The 25,022-nt window shown below is 42.1% G+C and overlaps 1 protein-coding gene across 10 annotated transcripts in view; it reads left to right on the forward strand.

Moving 5' to 3' along the window:
- Positions 1-25,022, forward strand: part of DNAJC6 (DnaJ heat shock protein family (Hsp40) member C6) — a 214,234-nt gene that overhangs the window by 184,053 nt on the left and 5,159 nt on the right. For all 10 annotated transcript variants that reach the window (XM_060206346.1, XM_060206340.1, XM_060206342.1 and 7 more), the window contains 4 exons: positions 7,432-7,500; positions 8,386-8,505; positions 21,513-21,776; positions 22,222-22,364. In XM_060206346.1, the coding sequence (XP_060062329.1) occupies positions 7,432-7,500; positions 8,386-8,505; positions 21,513-21,776; positions 22,222-22,364 (596 nt within the window). The remainder of the gene's footprint in view (positions 1-7,431; positions 7,501-8,385; positions 8,506-21,512; positions 21,777-22,221; positions 22,365-25,022) is intronic.

The following is a 25,022-nucleotide window of genomic DNA, read 5'->3' on the forward strand; positions in this document are numbered from 1 at the left end:
CAATCCTGCCCTTATATATCCTTGCCAAGTAGGGTGGAAACAGGATGTGACGTAGAGAGGGTGGAGCAAAAAGAGACTGGTGGAAATCAGGGTGTGACAAGGAGAGGGGGCAGAGCAAAAAGACATCATGAACCAGTGGGGATTAAACCAATGCCCTGCAGGCAGGGTGGTGCTTAGTTAACAGTGGTTATGTAAATAGAACACAGTGTTAAGCAGGGGGGATTGAACCAATGAAACAGAAGGGGTCTTAAAAGCATACCAACAGGAACCATTTCAGATTTGGCTTTCCTGATAAACTAGAAAAAGCAATGAAAGATCACCTGAAAAATTCAATAAGATACAAGCGCGATTTCTTCACAAACTCACTAAGCCACAGGTGAGTACAAATACATGTGGCTGATGGGTGGAAAGGGGCTGAGGACAGATGCTTGGAACTTCATAAGCCATAATTAGTGACAGCTGGTCCCAAACTGGAAGTGAAGCAAGCAGAGAAAATTGTAGTGGTGGGAAAGTAAGTCAGGGTACCTAACATGTGAAGTCAGGGGCAACAGACATTGTCCTGCCCACAAGCACTCACTAGTGATTAAGTGGGAAATGTAACTAGAATTAAAGCTCTCTGACTGGCTCCGGTTCCCTAGTCTAGCTAGAAAAATAAATCACAACCGACTTCCTGGCAGGATGGCAAAGGGTTACCAGCTGCTGTGCTTCCCCTCTAAGACTGAGTTAAAGCCACAGCGACTGATAACAGAAACAAACAAACAGAAAATCACATAGAAACTCACCAATTTACAACTGTGCCCTCTTTTTATTTTATATTATATTTTATTTATTTTATCGACTTTTGGGCAGCCCCCCCTACTCTGCTCCATCGTTGATGCAATGGTCTATTTACATAATCATTGTTTTGCCCGAGACCCACCCTGCCTGTAGGGTATTGGTTAATCCCACTGGTTAGAACTTTCACAATAGCTGCTATGGAAGCTTTCTACCTTCGGGCTCTTTTCTCCACCCCCTCTCCTAGCCATTTCCTTTTCCCACTTGCCACTTCCAGTTAAAGATATATATATATATGTTGTCTCTGATCAATAATGGCACTGTGTTCCTGCTCCACCATGAGTTCCTGGTCTCTCTCCTGCATCGCTGAGTAAGCAGCAGCCCGGGTTGGCTCCGGTTGAGTTCTCTCCAACCCAGAGAGCACGTGCCCGGGAAGAAACACCCTCACGCTAGCCCGACAACTTACCAGAGTACTTGTTCAGCTCTGGTTTGTGATGTTGTGGCTGATTAAGTCTGGGACTTTGGAGCCTAGGGAGTAGAATCTCTTTGTATAACCATTATGCTAACTACCCTGCCTAACTACCCTGTTATGCTAACAATTAGGACTTCGTAAGTAATATACTTAATTACAAGTAGATCCAGACGAGTGTAATCAGTAGATTGAAAAGAAGTGAGGGAAGGACTCCAAGTCTTAAGAAGTTGTGCTCAGCATCAGTGAACACCATCTTGCTATTCCAATGGTCTATTTCTCTCTTCAGCTTGAACATGAGACACTCCCTCTCATTTTCCAAAGAGCAGTGTCACCACTAGAACAACAGCTGTACCCACTCCTGAGACATGCTGCAAGGTGACTGGCTTCAGGGTTCCAGAAACCAACAGACTAGAGGCCATATCACACCATACCTGAATAGCAACATTCAGAACACACATTTCAAAAGACACCAAATAGAATGGTCAAACCAAAAGAAATTACTGCAAAACCAAGACAAACAAACAAACAAAAAAAATCCCGACAGTCCAGAAGCAAATAAGAAGGAGGAAGACATCCAGACATTAATCAATGTGATAATTTTAGGAGAAAAGCTTTTGATGTTAGTATTATCAGAAACGAGGAAACAACAAATGAGATTCTGAAAGAAAACATGATTTATCTCGGGGTTATTAGAGAGCTAAAAGCTGAAATAGTTGAGAGTCCAACAAGCTGAATAAGCTAACACAACTATATATCTATCTATCTATCTATCTATCTATCTATCTATCTATCTATATATGCCTGGAAGAAATGGAAAAGTTCCTAGAAACATATAACTTTCCAAAATTTAACCAAGAGGAACTAGAAAACACGAAGAGGCCAATCTCAGCCAAGGAAATGGAAATGTTTATAAAGAATCTTACAAATAATAAAAGCCCAAGAACACATGGTGTTTTTTTTTTTTTATGTTCCCTTTTGTTGCCCTTGTTGTTTAACATTGTTGTGGTTATTGATGTCCTTGTTGGTGGATAGGACAGAAAGAAATGGAGAGAGGAGGGGAAGACAGAGAGGGAGAGAGAAAGATAGACACCTGCAGACCTGCTTCACCGCCTGTGAAACGACTCCCCTGCAGGTGGGGAGCTGGGACCTCAAACCCGGATCCTTATGCAGGTCCCTGCGCTTTGCGCCACATGCGCTTAACCACTGCGTCACCGCCCAACTCTCAGTTTTTGTTTGTTTGTTTTGGAATTTTTAAAATTTAAATAAATATTTATTTATTTATTTATTTCCTTTTTGTTGCCCTTGATGTTTTGAACACATGGTTTTATAAATGAATTCTACAAAATCTTCAAGGAAGAGTTAATACCTATACTTTTTAAGCTCTTCCAAAATATTGAAGACACAGGAATATGGAATACTCCCTTCCACCTTTTATGATGCCAATATCACTGATATCAGAAGCAGACAGGGACACAACAAAAAAAGAAAATTATAGACCAGTATCTCTCATGAGCATAGATGCCAAATACTGAACAAAATCCTAGCCAACTGGATACAGCAGTACATTAAGAATGATTGTGGGAGTCAGGCAGTAGCGCAGCACAGGTTAAGCACATGTGGTGTAAAGTGCAAAGATCTGCATAAGGATCCCGGTTCGAGCCGCTGGCTCCCTACCTGCAGGGGAGTCGCCTCACAAGCTGTGAAGCAGGCCCGCAGGTGTCTGTCTTTCTCTTCCCCTCTCTGTCTTCCCCTCCTCTCTCCATTTCTCTCTCTTCTATCCAACAATGATGACCTCAATAATAACTACAGCAGTACAACAGGAGCAACAAAAGGGAATAAATAAATAAAAAAGAAAGAAAGATTGTACATCACGACCAAGTGGGATTTATCCCAGGGGTGAAAGACTGATCTCCGTATACTGACCCAGTCCTGCACCCTGGGATAAGTCCCACTTGGTTGTGATGTACAATCTTTTTTATTTAAAGTGCACCCAACTGGATAGCATATGAGAAGTCTGCATCTCTCCTTTGAGTAGCATCTGCTAAGATCATCTCCAGATTAGAAGGTAATTACCTAGGAAGGAAAGAAGCAGAGAGATGATTTAGAGTTATTGCTTTGTTTACTTATTCAAAATGAAAGCCATGCCATTGCTCTACTCAAAGTGTCTCCTTTCCCCCAGTCATCATAGAAGTCTGATGGCCTACATAGGTCCTGTATACTCTAGCATGTCAGTGTCTTGGATCTCGTTTTTTGTTATCTCTCTCTTCATTCCAGTCATACTAACCTCTTTGCTATTACACTGACTGTCCTGTCCTCCCCAGACTTCATTATAACCAACTCCTTTACCCACTTTGAATCTTTGTTCAAATATCACCTTGTTGATGATAAAGCTTACTTTTACTACTCCATTTCAAGTTTCAGTGCAATCACTTGCCCCTCATTCTGCAGGCCACTTTACATTGTACTTATCAACTTACTTATTTATTTATTTATTTACTCCCTGTTGTTGCCCTTGTTTTATTGTTGTCATCGTGGTTGGATAGGACAGAGAGAAATGGAAAGAGGAGGGAAAGACAGAGAGGGGGAGAGAGAGACAGACACCTGCAGACCTGCTTCACCGCTTGTGAAGCGACTCCCCTGCAGGTGGGGAGCTGGGTGGCTCGAACCGGGATCCTTACACCGGTCCTTGCGCTTTGCACCACCTGCGCTTAGCCCACTGCGCTACCCCGACTCCCACTAATCAACTTTCAATGTACTTAATAATTTATTTTCCATATATATGCATATATTTTAATTTATTTATTTATAAAATGGAAACACTGACAAGACCATAGGATATGAGGGGTACATTTCCCACCACCAGAGCTCCATATCCCATCCCCTCCCCTGATAGTTTTCTTATTCCTTACCCCTTTGGGAATATGGACCCAAGGTCATTGTGGGATGCAGAAGGTGGAAGGTCTGGCTTCTGTAATTGCTTCCCCACTGAACATAGGCATTGACAGGTTGATCCATACTCCCGGCCTGCCTCTCTCTTTCCCTAGTGGGGCAAGGCTCTGTATTTTTATATTTATCTCTCTCCATGAGAATATGACTTCCATGAAGTTAGGGGTTTTTGTATGTTCTATGTACTTCTTCTTCTTCTTCTTCTTCTTCTTCTTCTTCTTCTTCTTCTTCTTCTTCTTCTTCTTCTTCTTCTTCTTCTTCTTCTTCTTCTTCTTCTTCTTCTTCTTCTAGCATTTGCCCTTCTTCCGTAGCCAGTCAACAGCGTCAGGTTGAGCCTGATGTAAAGTTTCAAGACCTCCTTTGAATCTGGAGAGGTGGCAGTCATTGACTATGTGGGTCATAGTCTGTCTGTAGCCGCAGGGGCAGTTCGGGTCGTCTCTGGCTCCCCAGCGATGGAACATAGCAGCGCACTGGCCATGGCCTGTTCGATAGCGATTGAGGAGGGCCCAATCATAACGTGCTAGGTTAAAGCCGGGTTGACGCTTGCAGGGGTCTGTGATGAGGTGTTTGTTCTTGACCTCAGCTGACTGCCAACTCTGTTTCCAAGAGACTGGAACAGAGAAGTTCAGTGTAGGCGTAGGGGACCAGATTGGGTGACGAGACGTCAAGCGTTGGACAGGGTGGGTGAAGATATCCGCGTATATTGGCAGGTCCGGTCGAGCGTAGACGTGGGAAATGAACTTAGATGATGCCGCATCCCGACGAATATCTGGCGGGGCGATGTTGCTAAGAACTGGCAGCCATGGAACTGGGGTGGAACGGATGGTTCTATGTACTAAGAATTACTGATAGGCCGGACGATGGTGCAGCTGGTTAAGTAAACTACATTGCCGTGGGAAAGGAACTAAGGTCAAGCCCCCAGTCCCATGGGCAGGAGAAGGCTTCACTGGCGCTAAAGCAGTACTGTGAGTGTCTTTTTCTCTTTTCTCTCTACCACCTTCTTCACTCTCACTTTCTTTCTGTCCTACCAAGTAGAGAGAGAGAGAGAGAAGGAGGAGGAGGAGGAGGAGGAGGAGGAAAAAATGGCTGTTGGGAGCGGTGTAGTCATCATGCAGACACTAAGGCCCAGCAACAACCATGTGGCAGAAAAATAAATTAATTAATTAAATAAAGGGTTACTGGCACATAGTCGGTGGATCTATGTTTCTATCCAATATGTAAATATAAAAATGAGTCAACTTTTTTTTTTTTTTTACAACTAGTCTCTTTGCTATGTGGTGAAGTGTTTGTAGGTTTATGTGATTTCTCCACTTTTATGCTTCAGGTCTCTGTCCCATTGGCACAGTCGTATATACTTCAGCATGACTGTTCTGGATTTTCTCTTCTATTTCTTGTCAGTTGGTTTGAAAATGTTGTTGATCACTCATTTTAAGCCAGCTAGAACATCTTTGTTTTGTAGCCATATTTCATTTGGCCTGTGCCTTGCCAGCGAGTTCAAAGAATTTCTAAACATATCATTACTAGTGGATGAAAGACCAAGATCAGAGAATAAGGGAAATCCAACAATAGATGCGAACCAAATACTCCCATTTCCAGCTCAGTTCTTACAGATTACTGTGGAAAAAGAGAAACACATCAAGAGCTATTATAGTTGAAAATGGTACTCATTTTTAACATAATGATGGGAAAGGACAAGATGTCTTGATCTGTTCATAGCAAACAACTTTGATGAGCATAAGGTTGTTGTAATGTCAAGCTTGTTGATTTGATGATTCTGTTGGTGCTGGTGGTGTGGCATGTGTGTCATGATTTTATCTGCACCATTAGTTTAATATTTGCATTTTACTTGCTGATTTTATTTTATTTTTATTTATTTTTTAAAGTCTCTTTTTAAATTATCTTTATTTATTTATTGGATAGAGACAGCCAGAAATTGAGAGGAGGAGGGGAGATAGCGAGGGAGAGAGACCCCTGCAGCCCTGCTTCACCACTCGCAAAGCTTTCCCCCTGCAGGTGGAACCAGAGGCTCAAACCCGGGTCCTTCTTCTTCTTCTAGCGTTTGCTCTTCTTCCGTAGCCAGTTAATGGCTCTGAAAGTGACTGGGATCCATGTGGATTCAGTCGGCTAGGAAGGATCGTCAGTTTCCCCAATGAATGGGGACTCACGGGATGCACCACGGGAAGGTCGATCCAATGCATCTCACCCGGGTCCTAGTGCACTGTAACATGTGCGCTCAACCAGGTGCACCACCACCTGGCCCCCACTTACTGATTTTATATCTAGAACCCAGAATGCCTTTGATAAGCGTCAGGATGATCTAATTTAAAGCTGAAATAGTTTGTCCAATTTGTTTTGAATGACTGTGTGTGTGTGTGTGTGTGTGATGTGTACACATACACATATACATATACCCCAACACTTGTTTGGTGGGTGGTATATAGTTAATGCCCAATTCATGCTGTGAGTGACCCAGCATTCCCAATTCATGTCACAGCAGAGGGAAAGCAAAACTAACTGACCATATTTCTCATATGCTTGTTAATACCAGCTAAGGAGAAATTGAGTTTATGAGGTCTCTTTTTATTCATTCTTTTTCCCACTGAGATCATGTTAAATTGAGACATGGCACAACCAAGGTAATAGTAAGATATAATAAGTCCTTGTTATTTTTTGCCGCCCCCGCCCCAGGGTTATCGCCGGGGCTTGGTGCCTGCACTACGAATCCACTATGAGTCATGTTAGCCGTTTCCCCCTTTCTTTTGTTTTTGTTTCTATTTCTATTTGATAGGACAGAGAGAAACTGAAAGGGGATGGGTAAATAGGTAGAGAGAGAAAGATAGACACCTGCAGACCTGCTTCACCGCTTGTGAAACCACATAACGAGCTATACCACCACCCAGCCCCCAATCGCTCTTGCTTTTAAAGCATTCGCCATTCAGTGGAGACCAGCATACACACAATTACAATTCAGAGTGTGAGAATACAGAGGCAAAATAAAGATGAATCAACAAAGGGGGTGGTAATGATCAAGATTTAACTCCTACCAATCTTCATCTAAGTAACTGCAAATGAGGGCTCACTTCAGTGTTGCAGAGTCTGGCAAGAGTTCAGAGACAGGAATCACTTGGGACCTTGGTCAGCCATTCAGGCTTCATGGGAGGGAGAACATTTTACTCTGCAGATTGAGAGAAGTGGTTTTCAACAGTCTTGTCCTGACTGTTTTTTCTTCCCATTTGTAGCATCTAGCACACCTTCTGTGAATATTCAGCCAGATGTTTCAGGAGGTTGGGACTGGCATGCTAAACCAGGTAAGAGTCTGCAGATGTCCATTCAGCCAATTGCCAAAACATGAGCCTTAATGTGAAGGAGTTCTTATAGTATATTAAAGACCATCCAGGTGATTCCTGAAGACACATGCTAGAAGAACGTTTTGTATTGCCCTTGATGATAGGACAGTGCTGCTTGCTGTATGTAACTTAAAATCAGTTATTTACTTACTTGTTATTGGATAGAGAGAGAAATTGAGAAGGGAAAGGAAAATAGAGTGGAAAAGAGACAGAGAGACACCTGCAGCCCTGCTTCACCACTCATGAGGTATTCCCCTTGCAGGTGGGGACCAAGGGCTTGAACCCGGGTCCTTGTGCACTGTAGTGTGTGGGCTTAACCAGGTGCACCACCGCCTGCCCCCCCCCCCCTCTCTATTCTCTATCCCCATGTCAGGACACTACTTGCTTGGGTCAGAGTCTCAAGGCCTAGCATCTTCAATGATATTTCCAAATGTCCTGTTTCTCTCTTAGAGACAAGATGATCAATATTTCTAGATCTGTTGGTTTCAAAGTTGAGCCTCAGATAACTAGCTCCATTCTTTTTTTTTAAAATGTTTATTTATTTATTTACCTTTTTATTGCCCTTGTTTTTATCATCCTTGTAGTTATTGTTGTTGTTACAGATGTTGTCATTGTTAGATAGGAGAGAAATGGAGAGAGGAGGGGAAGACAGAAAGGGGGAGAGAAAGTTAGACACCTGCAGACCTGCTTCACCACCTGTGAAGTGACCCCCTGCAAGTGGGGATCCAGGGGCTTGAACCGGGATCCTTAATGCTGGTCCTTGTGCTTTGTGCCACCTGCACTTAACCCACTGTGCTACCGCCCGCCCCCCACTAGCTACTTTCAACAAACTTGATTCCTTTTCAGGAGGCTTCGGAATGGGGAGCAAGTCAGCTGCCACCAGCCCAACAGGATCCTCACATGGGACTCCAACCCATCAGAACAAACCCCAGACTCTGGATCCTTTCGCCGACCTTGGGACACTAGGTATATACTTAGCAGGTTAAAAGATGAATTGCCTTTATTTTCGACTGCAAAGTCTCAGATATAAATCTTTGGTGTTCCAGGGAAGCACTATTGTTACCTAGTGCTGAGATGAGTGTTTAAAAAGGGGACACAAACAAGGGCAACAAAATGGAAAAAATGGATTCATAGTGCAGGCACCAAGTCCTGGTGATAACCCTGGAGGGAAAAAAAAAGGGGGGGGGGAGTCAGACTTCAGTACTGGACTACAACTAACCCTAATTAATTTGTCTCTCCATGCCTAAGTTTCATCTAGTAACACGGATCGAACTAGCACTTTCAAGAGCACCTAACAATAGGATTTACGGTCACAGAAGTGACAAGCATGTAAGGAGAGAGTGAGAGGAGACGTTAGTTAGCTCTGTGGTGGTCTGAGTGTGATGTTACTAATGAAAGCCTCACACTGGAATTCCCCTTCTCTCCATGGGCTATATTGTTCTGGGAACAGCTGATAAAATTCTATCAAATAAATAAATAAAGACTGAAGATAGAATTTCCAAAGTGTTTTTGCATCTTGTGTTAATGATTGTTCTGGGATAAGCGCTCTTTGAGCAAGCCATTTTGAAAACACTGGACTCAGTGGAATGCCAAACCTTCTAAGAATAAATATTTGTTGGTGAGAATCCTCCAAAGAGATGGAGTAGACAGGCTTATCAAACTATTTTACCAAGAAACTTTCCTTCAAGGAATAGCTCACTGGACCAAGCATGCTCTGAAACCTGGCTTTCCTCTCTTTTTCTTTCCTCCTCTGGATATAAAACCATTTAAATAAGGGTGGGCTAGTCCTCAAGCAAATGCCATATCTGATTCTAGACTTTAACCATTGCAGCTTTAAACATGTAACTTGACTCACACTTGTTGAAATTAGTCAGAAGGCCCCCTTAGGAGAAATTGGCTGGAGGGAATAACAGCATGGTTACCTACCACATGGGTCAGTGAGTGTTTCCGAGTCTGGAGGGAATAACAGCATGGTTACCTACCACATGGGTCAGTGAGTGTTTCCGAGTCTGGAGGGAATAACAGCATGGTTACCTACCACATGGGTCAGTGAGTGTTTCCGAGTCTGGATGTTTTACTTTATGCTTTAAAGATTTACTTGTTTCTCTTAAGAGCTCTCAAAATTATTTCTCTTTCTTTGTACCTTAGTGTAAGTTTTTAAATATTAAAGTAATAATTAAAAGTGAAATTCTGTTGCATCTAAAATCTCACTCAACCTTCATGTTTTATTCATGTATTCTTTCCACAACTATTTACTAACATTATTGTAATAAAACCAGACAAACAAAAAGTCTGCTTTAGGAAGCTGGATGGTGGTGCACCCGCTTAAGCACACATAGTACTAAGTGCAAGGGCCGGAGCAGGGATCTGGGTTTGAGCCACTGGTTCTGCAGGTCTGCAGGTGTCTATCTTTCTCTATCCCTCTCAATTTCTCTCTGTCCTATCCAATAAAATGGAAAAAGTGGCTTCCGGACTTGAAGTACCAGTACTGAGCCCCAGCAATAAGCCTGGGCAGGTTTGGGGTGGGGGGCGGGGGGCGGCAAGTCTGCTTTCATAAAACTTATATTCCGGAAAGGTAAATAAACATGAAATATTGTTGGTATGCATGAGACCCCTTCTGTTTCATTTGGTTTAAATCCCCCCTGCTTAACACTATTCTATTTACATAACCACTTCATTCTGTTTACATAACCACTGTTAACAAGCACCACCCTGCCTCCAAGGCATTTGTGGTTCAGTGATAGGATTCTCGCCTGCTCTGCCCCCTCTTTGTCACACTCTGATTTTCACCAGTCACTTTTCTCTCCACCCTCTCTATGTCACATCCTGTTTCCACCCTACTTGGTAAGTATATATAAAGACAGCATTGTGAGTTTTAGGGTACCTTGAGTTTAGCTTAGCTCGTCTTAGATTGTGCTGCGTCCTGCATGAATAAAGAGATACTGCCTATAGCTCAATCATGAGTCCCTGGTCATCTGTTACCCGCCTATGAAGCCAGCCCGGCGAAAACAACATAGCCCGTGCAAAACAACAAAATATAGACTATAATGTCAAGTAATAATCAAGTAATGTTTGTTGCATGCTTTACTATGTGCCAGGCACTACTTTGTATAAGTTACATACATTATTTCAATTAATCTTCTCAATAACCTTTTGAAATAGAGCCTCTTCTGATCCTTAGTTTGTAGATGGGGGGGGGGGGGACCTAAGGCACAACAGATCACATCATATGTCTCAAGGTTCCATTACTGTCAGTCAGGTCTGCCTTTGGAGTTCACACTCAACTATTCTGTGCAGAACGCAATGGAAAAAATAAAACGGGCCAGGTGGCAGCGCACCTGGTTGAGTGTACCTGCTTCAGTGCACAAGAACCTGGGTTCAAGTCCCCAGTCCCCACCTGCAGGAGAGAAAGCTTTGCGAGTGGTGAAGCAGTGTTGCTGGTGTCTCTCTGTCTCTCTCCTTATCACTCCCTTCCCTCTTGATTTCTGGCTGTCTCTATCCAATGAAAGATACTTAAAAACTTGAAGAAGAAAACAGAGAAGAAATAGTGAGTGATGGCTAGGCTAGGATGTTATTCTAGATATCACATTGTTCGGGAAAGATCCTCTGTGAAGAAGAACTTTGTAAGACACGCTTTTGTAAAATTCAACATCACATCTTGCATTTGGTTGTCAGATCCTTTTAGACGGCTAATCCTCTGTTTTCCTTTGCCTTCCACAGCAGTCATATTTGTGAGGTAGAGGGAAATTGAGCAAGTTTCAACTTGGATTTCATGTTAATTTGTGCGGTTAAGGTGGTATCTCTCAGTTTCTTGTAAAGTTACCATTTTCCCTCTGTAACTGATGAATATCCTGGAGCTGATGATTTGAGATTATTGTGTTCAATATAGTGAAATTTTAGAATAGCCTGATCTAGGGGCCAGCTGGTGGCACACCTGGTTGAGCACCTATGTTACAATACCCAAGGACCCAAATTCAAGCCCAGGTCCCCACCTGCAGTGCTGCAGATGTCTCTCTGTCTCTCTCTATCTGGATCATCCCCTTCCCTCTCAATTTCTGGCTGTCTCTATCCAGTAAAGAAATAAAGATAATAATTTTTTTTAAAAAAAAGGATATCCTGATCTCCATCTGAATTTTTACCTGTTGGTTTTAACATTTACTAATGATTTTTGCCTGATGTATTTATTACCTTGTGTGCAAAATTACTGTGTTCTGATCCTGTCCCTCTTTATATATTAATTGGTATTTGACTATCAGGTGGACTCTTCCTCTTCTGCTCCCTACTGCTCTCCCTCCTTTTCATCAGATTGGATGACTGGATTCTGTTTTGAGTCAGTGGATTATCATTCCTTACAGCGATTATTTCCTCTAATGTTCATCTTGTCCCAAATTTGCCATCTGAGAACCCCTATGATTTCAGTTCCAGTCCTTTTCACTTGACTCTGTGATTTTGAGAACTTTCTTCATAGCACAAATTGTTCTAGGTGGCCTAGGAAGATAGCTTAATGGGCAGAATCCTTATCACAGGGCATGCATCCCAGGCTCAGAATCTGCTACCACAGGGGAGGTGCTTTGCCAATGTGGTCTCTCACTCTCTCCGTCTCTCTCTGTGTCTGAAAACCGTGGCCTGGAGTAGAGAACGCATGTATATGCTAGTTCCACTGGGGGGGGGGGGCAGGTAGTGTTCTTGAGTTGTCTTGAAATTTTGATGTAGAATCTTTATGTTGTGGGGAGTGATAGTTAGAAACCAAAATATTTACTGTCAGTATCCCTCTGGGACTGGGTGTGAGTGTCATTACTCTGCCTCGCAGAAGATGGGTGAGTAGAAACACATTTATGATTCTGTTTTTAAAATATTTTAAGGACCGGCCTAAGGATCCCAGTTCAAGCCCCTGGCTCCCCACCTGCGGGGGAGTCGTTTCACAGGTGGTGAAGCAGGTCTGTAGGTGTCTATCTTTCTCTCCTCCTCTCTGTCTTCCCCTCCTCTCTCCATTTCTCTCTGTCCTATCCAACAACAAACGACATCATCAACAACAATACCCACAACAAGACTACAACAACAAGGGCAACAAAAGGGGGAAAAAAAAAGTTGCCTCCAGGAACAGTGGATTCATGGTGTAGGCACTGAGCCCCAGCAATAACCCTGGAGGCAAAAAAATTATTTATTTATTAATGAGAAAGATAGGAAGAGAAAGAATCAGACATCACTCTGGTACATGTGCTGTTGGGGTTCGAACTCAGAACCTCCTGCTTGAGAGTCCAGTGTTTTACCCACTGCGCCACCTCCCAGACCACAGAAACACATCTATAATTCATTGAATATTCAAGGTACTTCCTTGCCTTCCCTGTTCAGGCTGTCTTCTATTTCCCTGGCTTGCAACAACGTTCATATTCTGGCCCCAATATAGTTTTACAAAAAACATATTAGTGTCATTACAATACCACACTCAAGTTGTTTGCATTATTAAATTTTCTCTAAATTAAAAAAATATATTCAGTAATTGCTACATTTTTTTAATTATTATTTTTTATTGCCACCAGGAGCTATAGCTGGGGCTTGGTGCCAGCACTATGAATCCATCGCTCCCAATGCCCATTTATTTTTCTTCTTTTCTCCTCTTCCTCTTCCTCCTCCTCCTCCTTTTCATTCTCATTTTATTTAACAGGACAGACAGAAATTGAGAGAGGGGAGGGGAGAGAAGAGGGAGAGATTAAGATAGACACCTGCAGACCTGCTTCAGTACTCGTGAAGCGTCCTCCCTGCAGGTGAGGAGCGTGGGCTTGAACCTAGGTCCTTATACATGGCAGTGTGTGAGCTTGACTGGACGCACCACTGCCAGCCGCCCCCCTCCCACGCCCCTTCCCCCACACCCCTGTCATAATTGCTAAGGAAATTAGTTTCTTAAATTTTCACATCTTTAAGTCAGATAACTTTGGGTGGTTAAATGACTTTCCTAAAGCCACAGAGTGAGCAGGTGAACAGGCAAAGGTGAGAAGCCAGAATTATTTATTTATGTATTTTAAAGTTTGGTTACTTTTTATTTTTGTAAATTAATGTTTATTTTTTTTTCTTTTTTTTTTTACTGGGGAATTAATGTTTTACATTCAACAGTAAGTACAATAGTTTGTACATGCATAACATTCCCCAGTTTCCCATATAACAATACAACCCCCACTAGGTCCTCTGAATCCTTCTTGGACCTGTATTCTCCCCACCCACCCACCCCAGAGTCTTTTACTTTGGTGCAATACGCCAATTTCATTTCAGGTTCTACTTGTGTTTTCTTTTCTGATCTTGTTTTTCAACTTCGGCCTGAGAGTGAGATCATCCCATATTCATCCTTCTGTTTCTGACTTATTTCACTCAACATGATTTTTTCAAGGTCCATCCAAGATCGGCTGAAGATGGTGAAGTCAGAATTTTTTACAGCTGAGTAGTATTCCATTGTATATATACCACAACTTGTTCAGCCCCTCATCTGCTGTTGGACACCTGGGTTGCTTCCAGGTTTTGGCTATTACAAATTGTGCTGCCAAGAACATATGTGTACACAGATCTTTTTGGATGGATATGTTGGGTTCCTTAGGATATATCCCCAGGAGAGGAATTGCAGGATCATAGGGTAGGTCCATTTCTAGCCTTCTGAGAGTCCTCCAGACTGTTCTCCACAGAGGTTGGACCAATTGACATTCCCACCAGCAGTGTAGGAGGGTTCCTTTGACCCCACACCCTCTCCAGCATTTGCTGCTATTACCTTTTCTGATGTATGACATTCTCACAGGAGTGAAGTGGTATCTCGTTGTTGTCTTTATTTGCATTTCTCTGACAATCAGAGACTTGGAACATTTTTTCATGTGTTTCTCGGCCTTTTGGATCTCTTCTGTGGTGAATATTCTGTCCATGTCCTCCCCCCATTTTTTGGATAAGGTTATTTGTTGTCTTGTTGTTGAGTTTGGCAAGCTCTTTATATATGTTGGTTATTAAACTCTTGTCTGACGTATGGCATTGAAAGATCTTCTCCCATTCTGTAAGGGGTCTCTTGGTTTGGGTAGTGGTTTCTTTTGCTGTGAAGAAGCTTTTTAATTTGATGTAGTCCCATAGGTTTATACTTGCCTTAGTCTTCCTTGTAATTGGATTTGTTTCATTGAAGAAGTCTTTAAAATTTATGCGGAAAAGAGTTCTGCCAATATTTTCCTCTAAGTATCTGATAGTTTATGGTCTAACATCCAAGTCCTTGATCCACTTGGAATTTACTTTTGTTATTTGGTGAAATACAGTGGTTCAGTTTCATTCTTCTGCATGTTTCAACCCATTGTTTCCAACACCATTTGTTGAAGAGACTCTGCTTTCCCCATTTAATAGTCTGAGCCCCTTTGTCAAAGATTAGATGTCCATAGGTGTGGGGGCTCACTTCTGGGCTTTCAGTTCTATTCCACTGGTCAGTGTGTCTATACATATTCCAGCACCAAGCAGTTTTGTTGACAATGGCCCTATAATACAGTTTGAGATCTGGGAATGTGATGCCTCCGGTTCTGTTCTTTTTTCTCAAGATTGTTTTGGCAATTCTAGGTCTTTTCTGGTTCCAGATAAACATTTGTAGCATTTGTTCTATTCTCCTAAAAAATGTGCTTGAGATCTTGATGGGGATAGTATTAAATTTGTAGATGGTTCTGGGTAGTATATTCATTTTGATGATGTTATTCTTCCAACCCATGAACATGGAATATCTTGTCACTTCTTTGTGTCTTTTTCAGTTTCCTTGAGTAGTGACTCATAATTTTCAGTATACAAGTCTTTCATTTCTTTGGTTAGATTTACTCCTAGATATTTTATTGTTTTTGTTGCTATAGTAAAAGAAATTGATTTCTGGATTTCAATTTCTTCTAGCTTAGTGTTTGCATAGAGGAATGCCACTGACTTTTGAATGTTAATTTTGTAGCCTGACACCTTACTGTATTGCCTGATGATTTCCAAAACATTCTTGCTGGATTCCTTAGGTTTTTCTGTGTATACTATCATGTCATCTGCAAATAGGGAGAGTTTGACTTCTTCTATTCCAATCTGTATCCCTTTAATTACTTGCTCCTGCCTGATTGCTATGGCAAGAGCTTCTAACACTATGTTGAATAGTAATTGTGATAGTGGGCATCCCTGTCTAGTACCTGATCTGAGTGGAAATGCTTCCAGTTTTTCACCATTGAGTATGATGTTGGCTGTAGGTTTGCTATATATAGACTCCACTATCTTCAGGAATTTTCCATCTATTCCCATTTTTTGTAGTGTTTTGACCATAAAGGGATGTTGTATTTTGTCAAAGGCTTTCTCTGCATCTATTGATATGAACATGTGATTTTTGGCCTTGCTTTTGTTGATGTGGTGGATCACATTGATTTACGTATATTAAACCAACCTTGCATGCCTGGGATAAACCCTACTTGGTCATGATGAACAATCTTTTTAATATACTGCTGTATCCGGTTGGATAGAATTTTGTTCAGTATTTTAGCATCTGTGTTCATCAGAGATATTGGTCTGTAGTTTTCTTTTTTGGTTGTGTCCCTGTCTGCTTTTGGTATTAGAGTGATGTTAGCTTCATAGAAGCTGGCAGGGAGTATTCCAGTGTCTTCAATCTTCTGAAGACTTTTTAAAGTAGAGGTATTAGTTCTTCTTTGAAGGTTTTGTAGAATTCATTTGTAAAACCATCTGGTCCAGGACTTTTATTTTTGGGGAGATTTTTGATAATTGTTTCAATTTCATTAGCTGTGTTGGGCCTGTTCATGTTATCCACTTCCTCTTTACTTAGTTTTGGAAGTTGGTAGGTATCTAGGAAATCGTCCATTTCTTCCAGGTTCTCTAACTTGGTGGCATATAGTTGTTCATAGAAGCCTCGCATGATATGTTCAATTTCTGTTGTGTCTGTTGTGATATCTCCTCTTTCATTTACTATCCAATTTATTTGGGTCTTCTCCCTTTTTTGTTTTGTGGGTCTGGCTAAAGGTTTGTCAATTTTGTTCACTCTTTCTAAGAATCAACATTTACTTTCATTGATCTTTTGTATGGTTTTCTTATTCTCAATGTTATTTATTTCTGCCCTAACTTTAGTGATTTCTGTCCTTCTGGTTGCTTTAGGGTATTTATTTTTTTAGAATTTATTTATTTACTCATGAGAAAGAGAGAGAGAGAGAGAGAGAAAGAAAACCAGATATCACTCTGGTATATGTGCTGCCAGGGATTGAACTTAGGACCTCATGGTTGAGAATCCAATGCTTTATCCACTGTGCCACCTCCCGGACCATAGAAGTCAGAATTGTTTAGAGTAAAACTTAAACTTCCAATACAAGCAGAAAAGTCAACAGATTATGCCATTCTTAGATTTCATATTGGAAAATCCTGAGCAAACATCCAAACCCTAGTTCTCTCCCTAGATCTTCTGATTCAGTTCGTCTAACTATGGCCTGCAGACAGGAAGTTGTAAGAGCTTCCTGGGTGACAGCCCACACTAACGGTGCCCTCGCTTTTAGTCAGGGTGACAGGGGCCTGTGGGTTTTACCTCTCGTGAGGCTTTCCCCCTACAGGTGGGGACCAGGGGCTTGAACCCAGGTCCTTGTGCACTGTAATGTGTGTACTTGACCTGGTGCACCACTGCCTGGCCCCTGAGTGTCTGCATCTTCCTCACTGTGTCTGAAGCCTGGTATGTTAGAGCTATTCAATGGCATTTTATAAATTAATGGCTAGTGACAGTGTGATGGGAATACAGGCACTCCTTATTTATTTCTTTACTTTTTTTTTCTTTACTGAGTTTTAAAAAAATATTTATTTATTTATTTATTTATTTTTCCTTTTGTTGCCCTTGTTGGTTTATTGTTGTATTTATTGATGTCATTATTGTTGGATAGAACAGAGAGAAATAGAGAGAGGAGGGGAAGACAGAGAGGGGGAGAGAAAGACAGACACCTGTAGGCCTGCTTTACCACTTGTGAAGTGACTCCCCTACAGGTGGGGAGCCAGGGGCTCAAACCAGGATCCTTACACCGGTCCTTGCGCTTTACCCCTCTTTACTGAGTTTTAAAACATTTATTTACTTTTTTTTTTTAAAGAGATTGAGAAACCAGAAAACTGCTTAGTCTTGGCATATTACCAAATACCAATTGGCTGGAGATTGAATGTGGGACTCTGGGGGCCTCTGGCAGTGCTTTACCACTGTCTCCTCAGCCTTTCACTGAATAAAGAAATATATATATTTGCAGAAGGAAGATAGTAAAAAAAAATATTCTAAAACAGAAACTGACTTCCATTCTCAGATGCACATAGATAGGCTGTTTCAAAGGCAAGTGATCGCAAAGAAAAACTCCACACTCCGAAACACCAGTGACAGAGGCAACTCCAAGCTTCAGATTCAGGGCCTCTCATCTCCTTCTCCTGGTATTAAGTATTTACTGAGTATTTGTGAGGTGTCAGTATGTGGTGTACATATGGTCTTTGGTTGTTTCATAATATATAAAATGCCTCTTAATTTCTTTAATTTGCTTTGAGAGAGCCTTTGTTTTTACAGTATCCTTGTGATATTGACATAGTTCTGATTTTACAGACTTGGGAACTGAGACTCCAGGAAGTCAAGTTTTTCCTCAGAGAAGAGAAACAATACTCTATAAACCATTCAACTAACCTTTAAAAAATTTTTTAAATGGTGTCAGGGAATATATTCAGAGCCTCTTCCATGTACAAATCTGCTAAGCTACCTCCCCTGCAGTTTTTTTTTTTTTTTTCTCAGCAGCGTTATCTCTGGGCCTGCACTGCTCCCAGCGGCCACTTTATTTTTTTCTTCTAGAAAGAGGAAAAGAAACAGAGAGATTCAGAGGGAAAGATAGAAAGATAGACAGACAGACAGACACCATAGCAATGTTCCATCACTTTTGAGGCATCCTCCCCGCAGGTGCTCTCTCTCTCTCTCATCTGTTAGCAAGAAGCTAATACCTGGCTTCTCTTAAGGTGTGCACTCTACTGGGTGAGCAGATGTTGGTCTATTTACATAATCACTGCTTTACCTGAGACCCGCCCTGCCTACAGGGCATTGGTTTAATCCCACTGGTTTGCACTCTCTTTTCGCTCCGCCCCCTCTCCTAGTCACATCCTGTTTTCCACCGTTTAATCCCCACTGGTTCATGCTCTTTTTCCACTCCACCTCCTGTCCTACGTACTTCCTCTTCCACCTCAGGAGATATAAAGGACAGGATTTTCTAATAAAGAGAGATTAGATTGATTGCATTGCATCCCCACTCATCAATAAAGACTGAACTGCATTCCCAGCTCAGCCATGAGTTCCTGGTCATCTGTTTCCCACCTGCAAAGCTAGCCTGGCATCTGGCACCCGAACAGGGATCAGCAAGCAATGTGCCAGCTCTTCCCCCTCTCCCCCCACACAGTTTTTAATTCTGCACTTTTAGAGATTGGGCAAAAACAAGGCACTACTCCACTACTCCTGGAGTTCTGTATGTTTTCATCATCGGTGTGATCCATGGCTCTCCCGAGTGGTGTGCCATGAATGGAGCCCAGGGCCTGTGGATGATGTGTAGTTCCATTTGTAGAACAGTAGCTGACTGCAAGCAAATGCTCAATGTATTCTGATCAACGGATAAACACAAGAATGAGTGCATGAGTCTGAAAAGGCTGAGAGCCAACCTCAGATGGACCCCCAGTCTAGAGGCCCTAACACAACACTTTGCTTAGGGAAGGAAAGAGGCATCTCAGGTGAAAACCGAGGAACAATCTCTATCAGAAGAAGAGTCATTAAGTACGAATGAGTTGGTAGTGAAAGGTACAGTGATTTGAGAAGGGATTAGGGCGCAACATAGATGTCATGTGTGAAGGCAGGCTGTCTGTGTTTACGTCTCAGTTTCATGAACTGGCATTGTCATTACGAGCACGTTAGTGAATCTCTCTGAGCCTTGATTTCTTTATCTTTGAGTTGTGTCCATACTATTACCTACTCTCTAACAGTGTTGTGTAGAATAAAGACAGTAATGTACAGAAACATGTTTTTTTATTGTTGTTGTTATTATTGTTGTAGTTATTATTGATGTCATTGTTGTTGGATAGGACAGAGAGAAATGGAAAGAGGAGGGGAGAGAGAGGGGGGAGAGAAAGACAGACACCTGCAGACCTACTTCACTGCCTGTGAAGCGACTTCCCTGCAGGTGGGGAGCCAGGGGCTTGAACCGGGATCCTTATGCCAGTCCTTGCACTTCGTGCCCACATGCGCTTAACCCGAAGTGCTACCGCCCAACTCTCCAGAAATGTGTTTTATCAAGTCTAAAGAGCTCTATAAATGGCAGTTACTTTATTATGACTATGACCTCAGGTTTGAGTAAAAAGAGCCCTTAGAAACCTCATTTTAGATTTCATCTCAGCCCCTTAAACACAAGTCACAGTTGATCTTCATATTTTGTGAAAACCCAGCATGTGCACAGTGAGTACTTAACCAGCAATTATGGAATCAGGATTCTAGTTAAAATCCTGGTGCAAAGTCATATCATATTCACGTTCTTGAAACAGATCCTTTGTCTTGTTCAAAGTCGTCAGATCCTTTGTCTTGTTCAAAGTCGTCAGCATTAGCTGTGTGCATTCTTCTGAAATAAAATGCAAGTAGTGGGGCCGGATGGTGGTGCACCTGGTGGAGCACACATGTTACAATAAGCAAGGACCCAGGTTCAAGTCCCTGGTCCCCATCTGCAGAGAGAAAGCTCCACGAGTGGTGAAGCAGGGCTGCAAGTGTCTCTCTGTCTCTCTTCCTCTCTATCCCCCACTTCCCTCTTGATTTCTGGCTGTCTCTATCCAATAAATAAATATAGATAATAAAAAATTTTAAATAAATAAAATGCAAGTAGTGTGAAATTAAAACATGCTTATATAGTTCCAAAGCATTTTTGTATATTCTTGGGCACTAACCATTCTTTTTAATATTTTTATTTTATTTTATTTATTTTTTATTTTTCTAAATGTCTTTACTGGGGAATTAATGTTTTACATTCGACAGTAAATACAATATTTTGTACATGCAGAACATTTCTCAGTTTTCCATGTAACAATACAACCTATTTTATTGTTTATTATCTTTATTTATTGGATAGAGACAGCCAGAGACTGAGAGGCAATAGGGTTATAGAGAGGGAGAGAGACAGAGAGACACCTGCAGCCCTACTTCACCACTCATGAAACTTTTCCTCTGCAGGGGGGGAGACAGGAGCCTTGAACCTGGGTCCTTGCGCTCTGTAACATGTGCGCTCAACCAGGTGCTCCACCACCTGGTCCTGGCACTAACCTTTCTTATACTTAAAACGATGATGAATTCTGGTAACTACAGTTTAAACAGTACCTGAAAGGGTGAACATCTTGTGCTCTGTTCTTGGAATTTGGTATTGTTTGTTTGTTTGTTTTGTTTTATTCTAATGAAGAAATGGAATGTGTTTAGGAGGTTTGAAGGAAGGGTGTGGCACAATACCTGGGGCCAGACATCTAACTTGGCATCAAGGGCTTGAATGGAAGTCGCAGTTGTGCCGTTTTCTCTTAGATGTCTGTGAGCAAACCATTGAGTTGCTCTGAGCAGAAGATTGTTCATCTGAGGAAAATCTCGAGCATTTGATGCAAACCTAAAAATGACTTTTCAGCTTTTAAAAGGAATTGTATGTCTGTAGTTCCTTTAACTATAAGGAGAGTTAATAGTGCCCTCGGTCAAGACAATTTCCACTGAATTCATTACCAACAGTAACAGGATAGGAGATGTTGAGAGTACTCAACTGAAAATTAACTTCTTCCCCTTCCCATCTTTCTTTCTTTCTCTCTTTCTTTCCTTCCTTCTTTCTTTCTTTTGTTTCTCTCTTTCTCTCTCCCTTTCTTTCTTACTCTCTCTCTTTCTTCCTCTCTTTCTTTCTCTCTCTCTCTCTCTTTCTTCTTTTTTCTTTTTTTGCCTCCTGTAGGTAGTTCTTCATTTGCCAGCAAACCCACCACACCAACGGGGCTAGGTGGAGGATTCCCTCCTCTCAGCTCTCCTCAGAAAGCCTCGCCACAGCCTATGGGTGGAGGGTGGCCGCAGGGAGGTGGCTACAACTGGCAGCAGCCACAGGCCAAGCCACAGCCGGGCATGCCTCACTCCTCCCCCCAGAACCGACCCAACTACAACGTGAGCTTCTCCTCCGTGCCTGGAGCTCAGAGTGAACGTGGCAAAGGATCCTCGAATGTGGGTAAGGATGACTGTCATGACCCTTTTACAAAGAAAGCTAACAAAAGTCTAGAGAACTTTAGGAATCTGCCCAGAGTCATATCAGATATCTATCGCAAACCTAGAGACTAAAGCCAATTCCATTTCCACCTGAACAGTCAGATGCTCTCCAACCCCAGTGTGATAATAACCACTGGGAATTTAATGCAAGTACCCTAAAGACTCTTAGTGTCACAAACAGATCATATGACACTATAGTGATTTCTTACAGGGGTAGAAGCAGAGAGGCCTGAGCACCGCTCCCCCGTTTATAATGTTCTATTTGATTTTGGTATTTCTTTGCCTTTATATGGTGCCAGGGATCAAACCCAGGGCCTCACCTATGCAATGCATGTACTTTTCCTGCTAAGCTACCTTCCTGACTCAGAGTAAAACACCTTTATGATTTCTCAAAAATTTTGTTGCAGAAGGGAAACAAAAGGCAGCTGATTTTGAAGACCTGCTGTCTAGCCAAGGTTTCAATGCACACAAAGACAGAAAGGGGCCTCGGACAATAGCTGAGATGAGAAAGGAAGAAATGGCGAAGGAGATGGATCCCGAAAGATTAAAGGTGAGTCTCTGTCACTGTGGAATTACCCTGTTGATAAACAACCTAAGGAGGCTGTGTGGTGGCTCACCCAGTTAAGCACCACACGTAGTTTGAAGTGCAAGGGTCTGGGTTCGAGCCCCCACTCTCCACCTGTGGAGGGGGGGGTATTTCACAAGCAGCAAAGTAGGTCTGCAGGTGTCTCTCTTTCTCTCTTTCTCTCTACCTCTTTACCTCTTTCTCCTCTCTCCATTTCTCTCTGTAGTATCCAATAAAATGGAAAAAATGGCTGCCAGGAGCAGTGGGGCCAGGAGCCCCAGCAGTAACCCTGGAGGCAAAAGAAAGAAAGAAACAAGGTCAGATGTAGAGAGTGACAGCATGGGACTGATGACTGTGTAAAAGGTCCTGAATTAGCTTCAGGCCACTGTGACATTTCAGTTGGTCTCTGCATTTCTGACTTAAGGGCAACTCTGTTTGATAATAGCAGAGCAACCTTGTTGGGGCCCACGTGGGGTGACTCTCAGCCAGGAAGGTAAGCTTACCGGTTCCTCCTCACTAGCTCGAGGGCTCAGCAATATAGACAAGAGACACCGGGGAGGATTCTGGTACACTCTCATTTATGTGGGGGTGGGCTTGGGTTTATATAGAGATTTAAACAAATAACATTTTTCAAATACATCATAAATTACATGTTTCTTAAAGGTCAACTTGCCCCTATGGTCCGGGGCTGGTATGATAAGAATTGATGCGTTATTCTCCATGATGCAAAGAGGTTAATTATCTAAAGGCATTGGAGAGAAGCATAGAGGTTAAACCAGTAGGATGAGATAGAAGTTAACAAGGCTTGATGTAAATCATAGATATCGAAGCACATAAGGAAATAGTGTTTTGGGTCTTCACTGTCTGGTGTCCAGGAAGTGTTTGATGGAGTGTGTTCTCCTTTGTGATCAAAAGTGAGATGATTGTGTGAACTCTTGGTGACTTTGTGAACTTTGAATGAACCTTAAAGCAAGAAGCCATGTGGCCTGCTGCTAGCAGAGAGAAACTGTGAGATCTCTGTGGGCTTGAGAGTCTTACAAGGGGAAACTGAGTCTGGGAGACTTTTTCCCCTTTGCTCATCTCTGTGAGAGAGGCTAACAAGGGGGTGTCTTTTTCCAGACCTCCATCCAAGGATGGGGGAAGTTTTCCCTAAGCTCTACCAAGCTTTCGCATAGTCCCACACAACCTGAGGAAGGCTGTACACCATGTTTACTTTCTTGAATGAAATGCATTTCATTCCACCATGTGATACTATAGAATTTCCTTGATTGTTCAAATGAGCAGTGGTGCTACAAGGTGATTTGTGTTGCTCAGATGACTTTCAGAGCTCAAGATAAATCTGTAGGTTGTGATCTTAAGAATGCATTATATAGGGAGTCGGGCGGTAGTGCAGTGGGTTAAGCACAGGTGGTGCAAAGCTCAAGGACTGGCATAAGGATCCCGGTTCGAGCCCCCGGCTCCCCACCTGCAGGGGAGTTGCTTCACAGGTGGTGAAGCAGGTCTGCAGGTGTCTATCTTTCTCTCCTCCTCTCTGTCTCCCCCTTTTCTCTCCATTTCTCTCTCTCCTATCCAACAATGACAACAATAATAACTACAAAAATAAAACAACAAGGTCAACAAAAGTAAATAAATAAATAAATAAATATTTTTTAAAAGAATGCATTATATAGACTCTCATCCCTGAGGCTCCAAAGTTCCGGGTTGAGTCCTTGGCACCACCATAAACCAGAGCCAAGCAGTGTTCTAGTTTTAAAAAAAAAAAAAAAAGGAATGCATTATTTAAAATAGTCTGTCTTTTACCTTGAGCACTCTGTATTAGATCCTATCAAATGAACTCATCAGAATCTTCTATTTTTTAAAAAAATTATTAATGATTTTAATAATGAATAGCAAGATTGTAAGATAACAGGGGTACAGTTCTCGCTACCAGAGTTCCATGTCCTCTCCCCTCCATTGGAAGCTTTCCTATTCTTTATCCCTCTGGGATTATGGACCAAAATTCTTTATGGGGTACAGAAGGTAGAAGGTCTGGCTTCTGTAATTATTTCTCCACTGGATATGGATGTTGGCATTTGGATCCATATTCCCAGCTTGTTTCTATCTTTCCCTAATGGGGTAGGGTTCTGGGGAGGTGAGATTCCAGGACACATTAGTGAAGTCATCTGCCCAGAGAGGTCAGGATGGAATCATTGTAGCATCTGCAACTTGGTGACTGAAAGGCCATAAGATATAAAGTAGGACAAATTGTTCAATAAATAGGAACCCAAAGGTAGGAATAGAGCAAATGAAATGAGAGGTCTTTGTGTGGGAAGAGGCTAGGAAGTCTATCTTAGGTATGTTCCAAGGGGCCTATGACTTTAGTAATTTTTGCCTGAGCCTGATAGCTAACATGCAGGCGGACTAAAAGTCGGAATCTTCTCTTCAATAGTAAGAGAAAAATTGATATGCCTGGAAGTTTCTAACTCCTGTGGCATCACACCTAGATGTTTGGGGAGGGAGAGGAAGTGTGAGGCATCTTAGGGAGGTGAGATTCCTGGCTTCCTTACTGATTCACTAGAGTTGTTTTTTTTTTAAAAAAATTATTATTATTGCACTGGGGTCATATGCGTGACCAAGCATGTGCACTATTCAGATGAGCTATTT

The sequence above is a fragment of the Erinaceus europaeus genome, chromosome 13, assembly GCF_950295315.1.
Source record: "Erinaceus europaeus chromosome 13, mEriEur2.1, whole genome shotgun sequence".
In the NCBI taxonomy this organism is placed as follows: Eukaryota; Metazoa; Chordata; class Mammalia; order Eulipotyphla; family Erinaceidae; genus Erinaceus; species Erinaceus europaeus.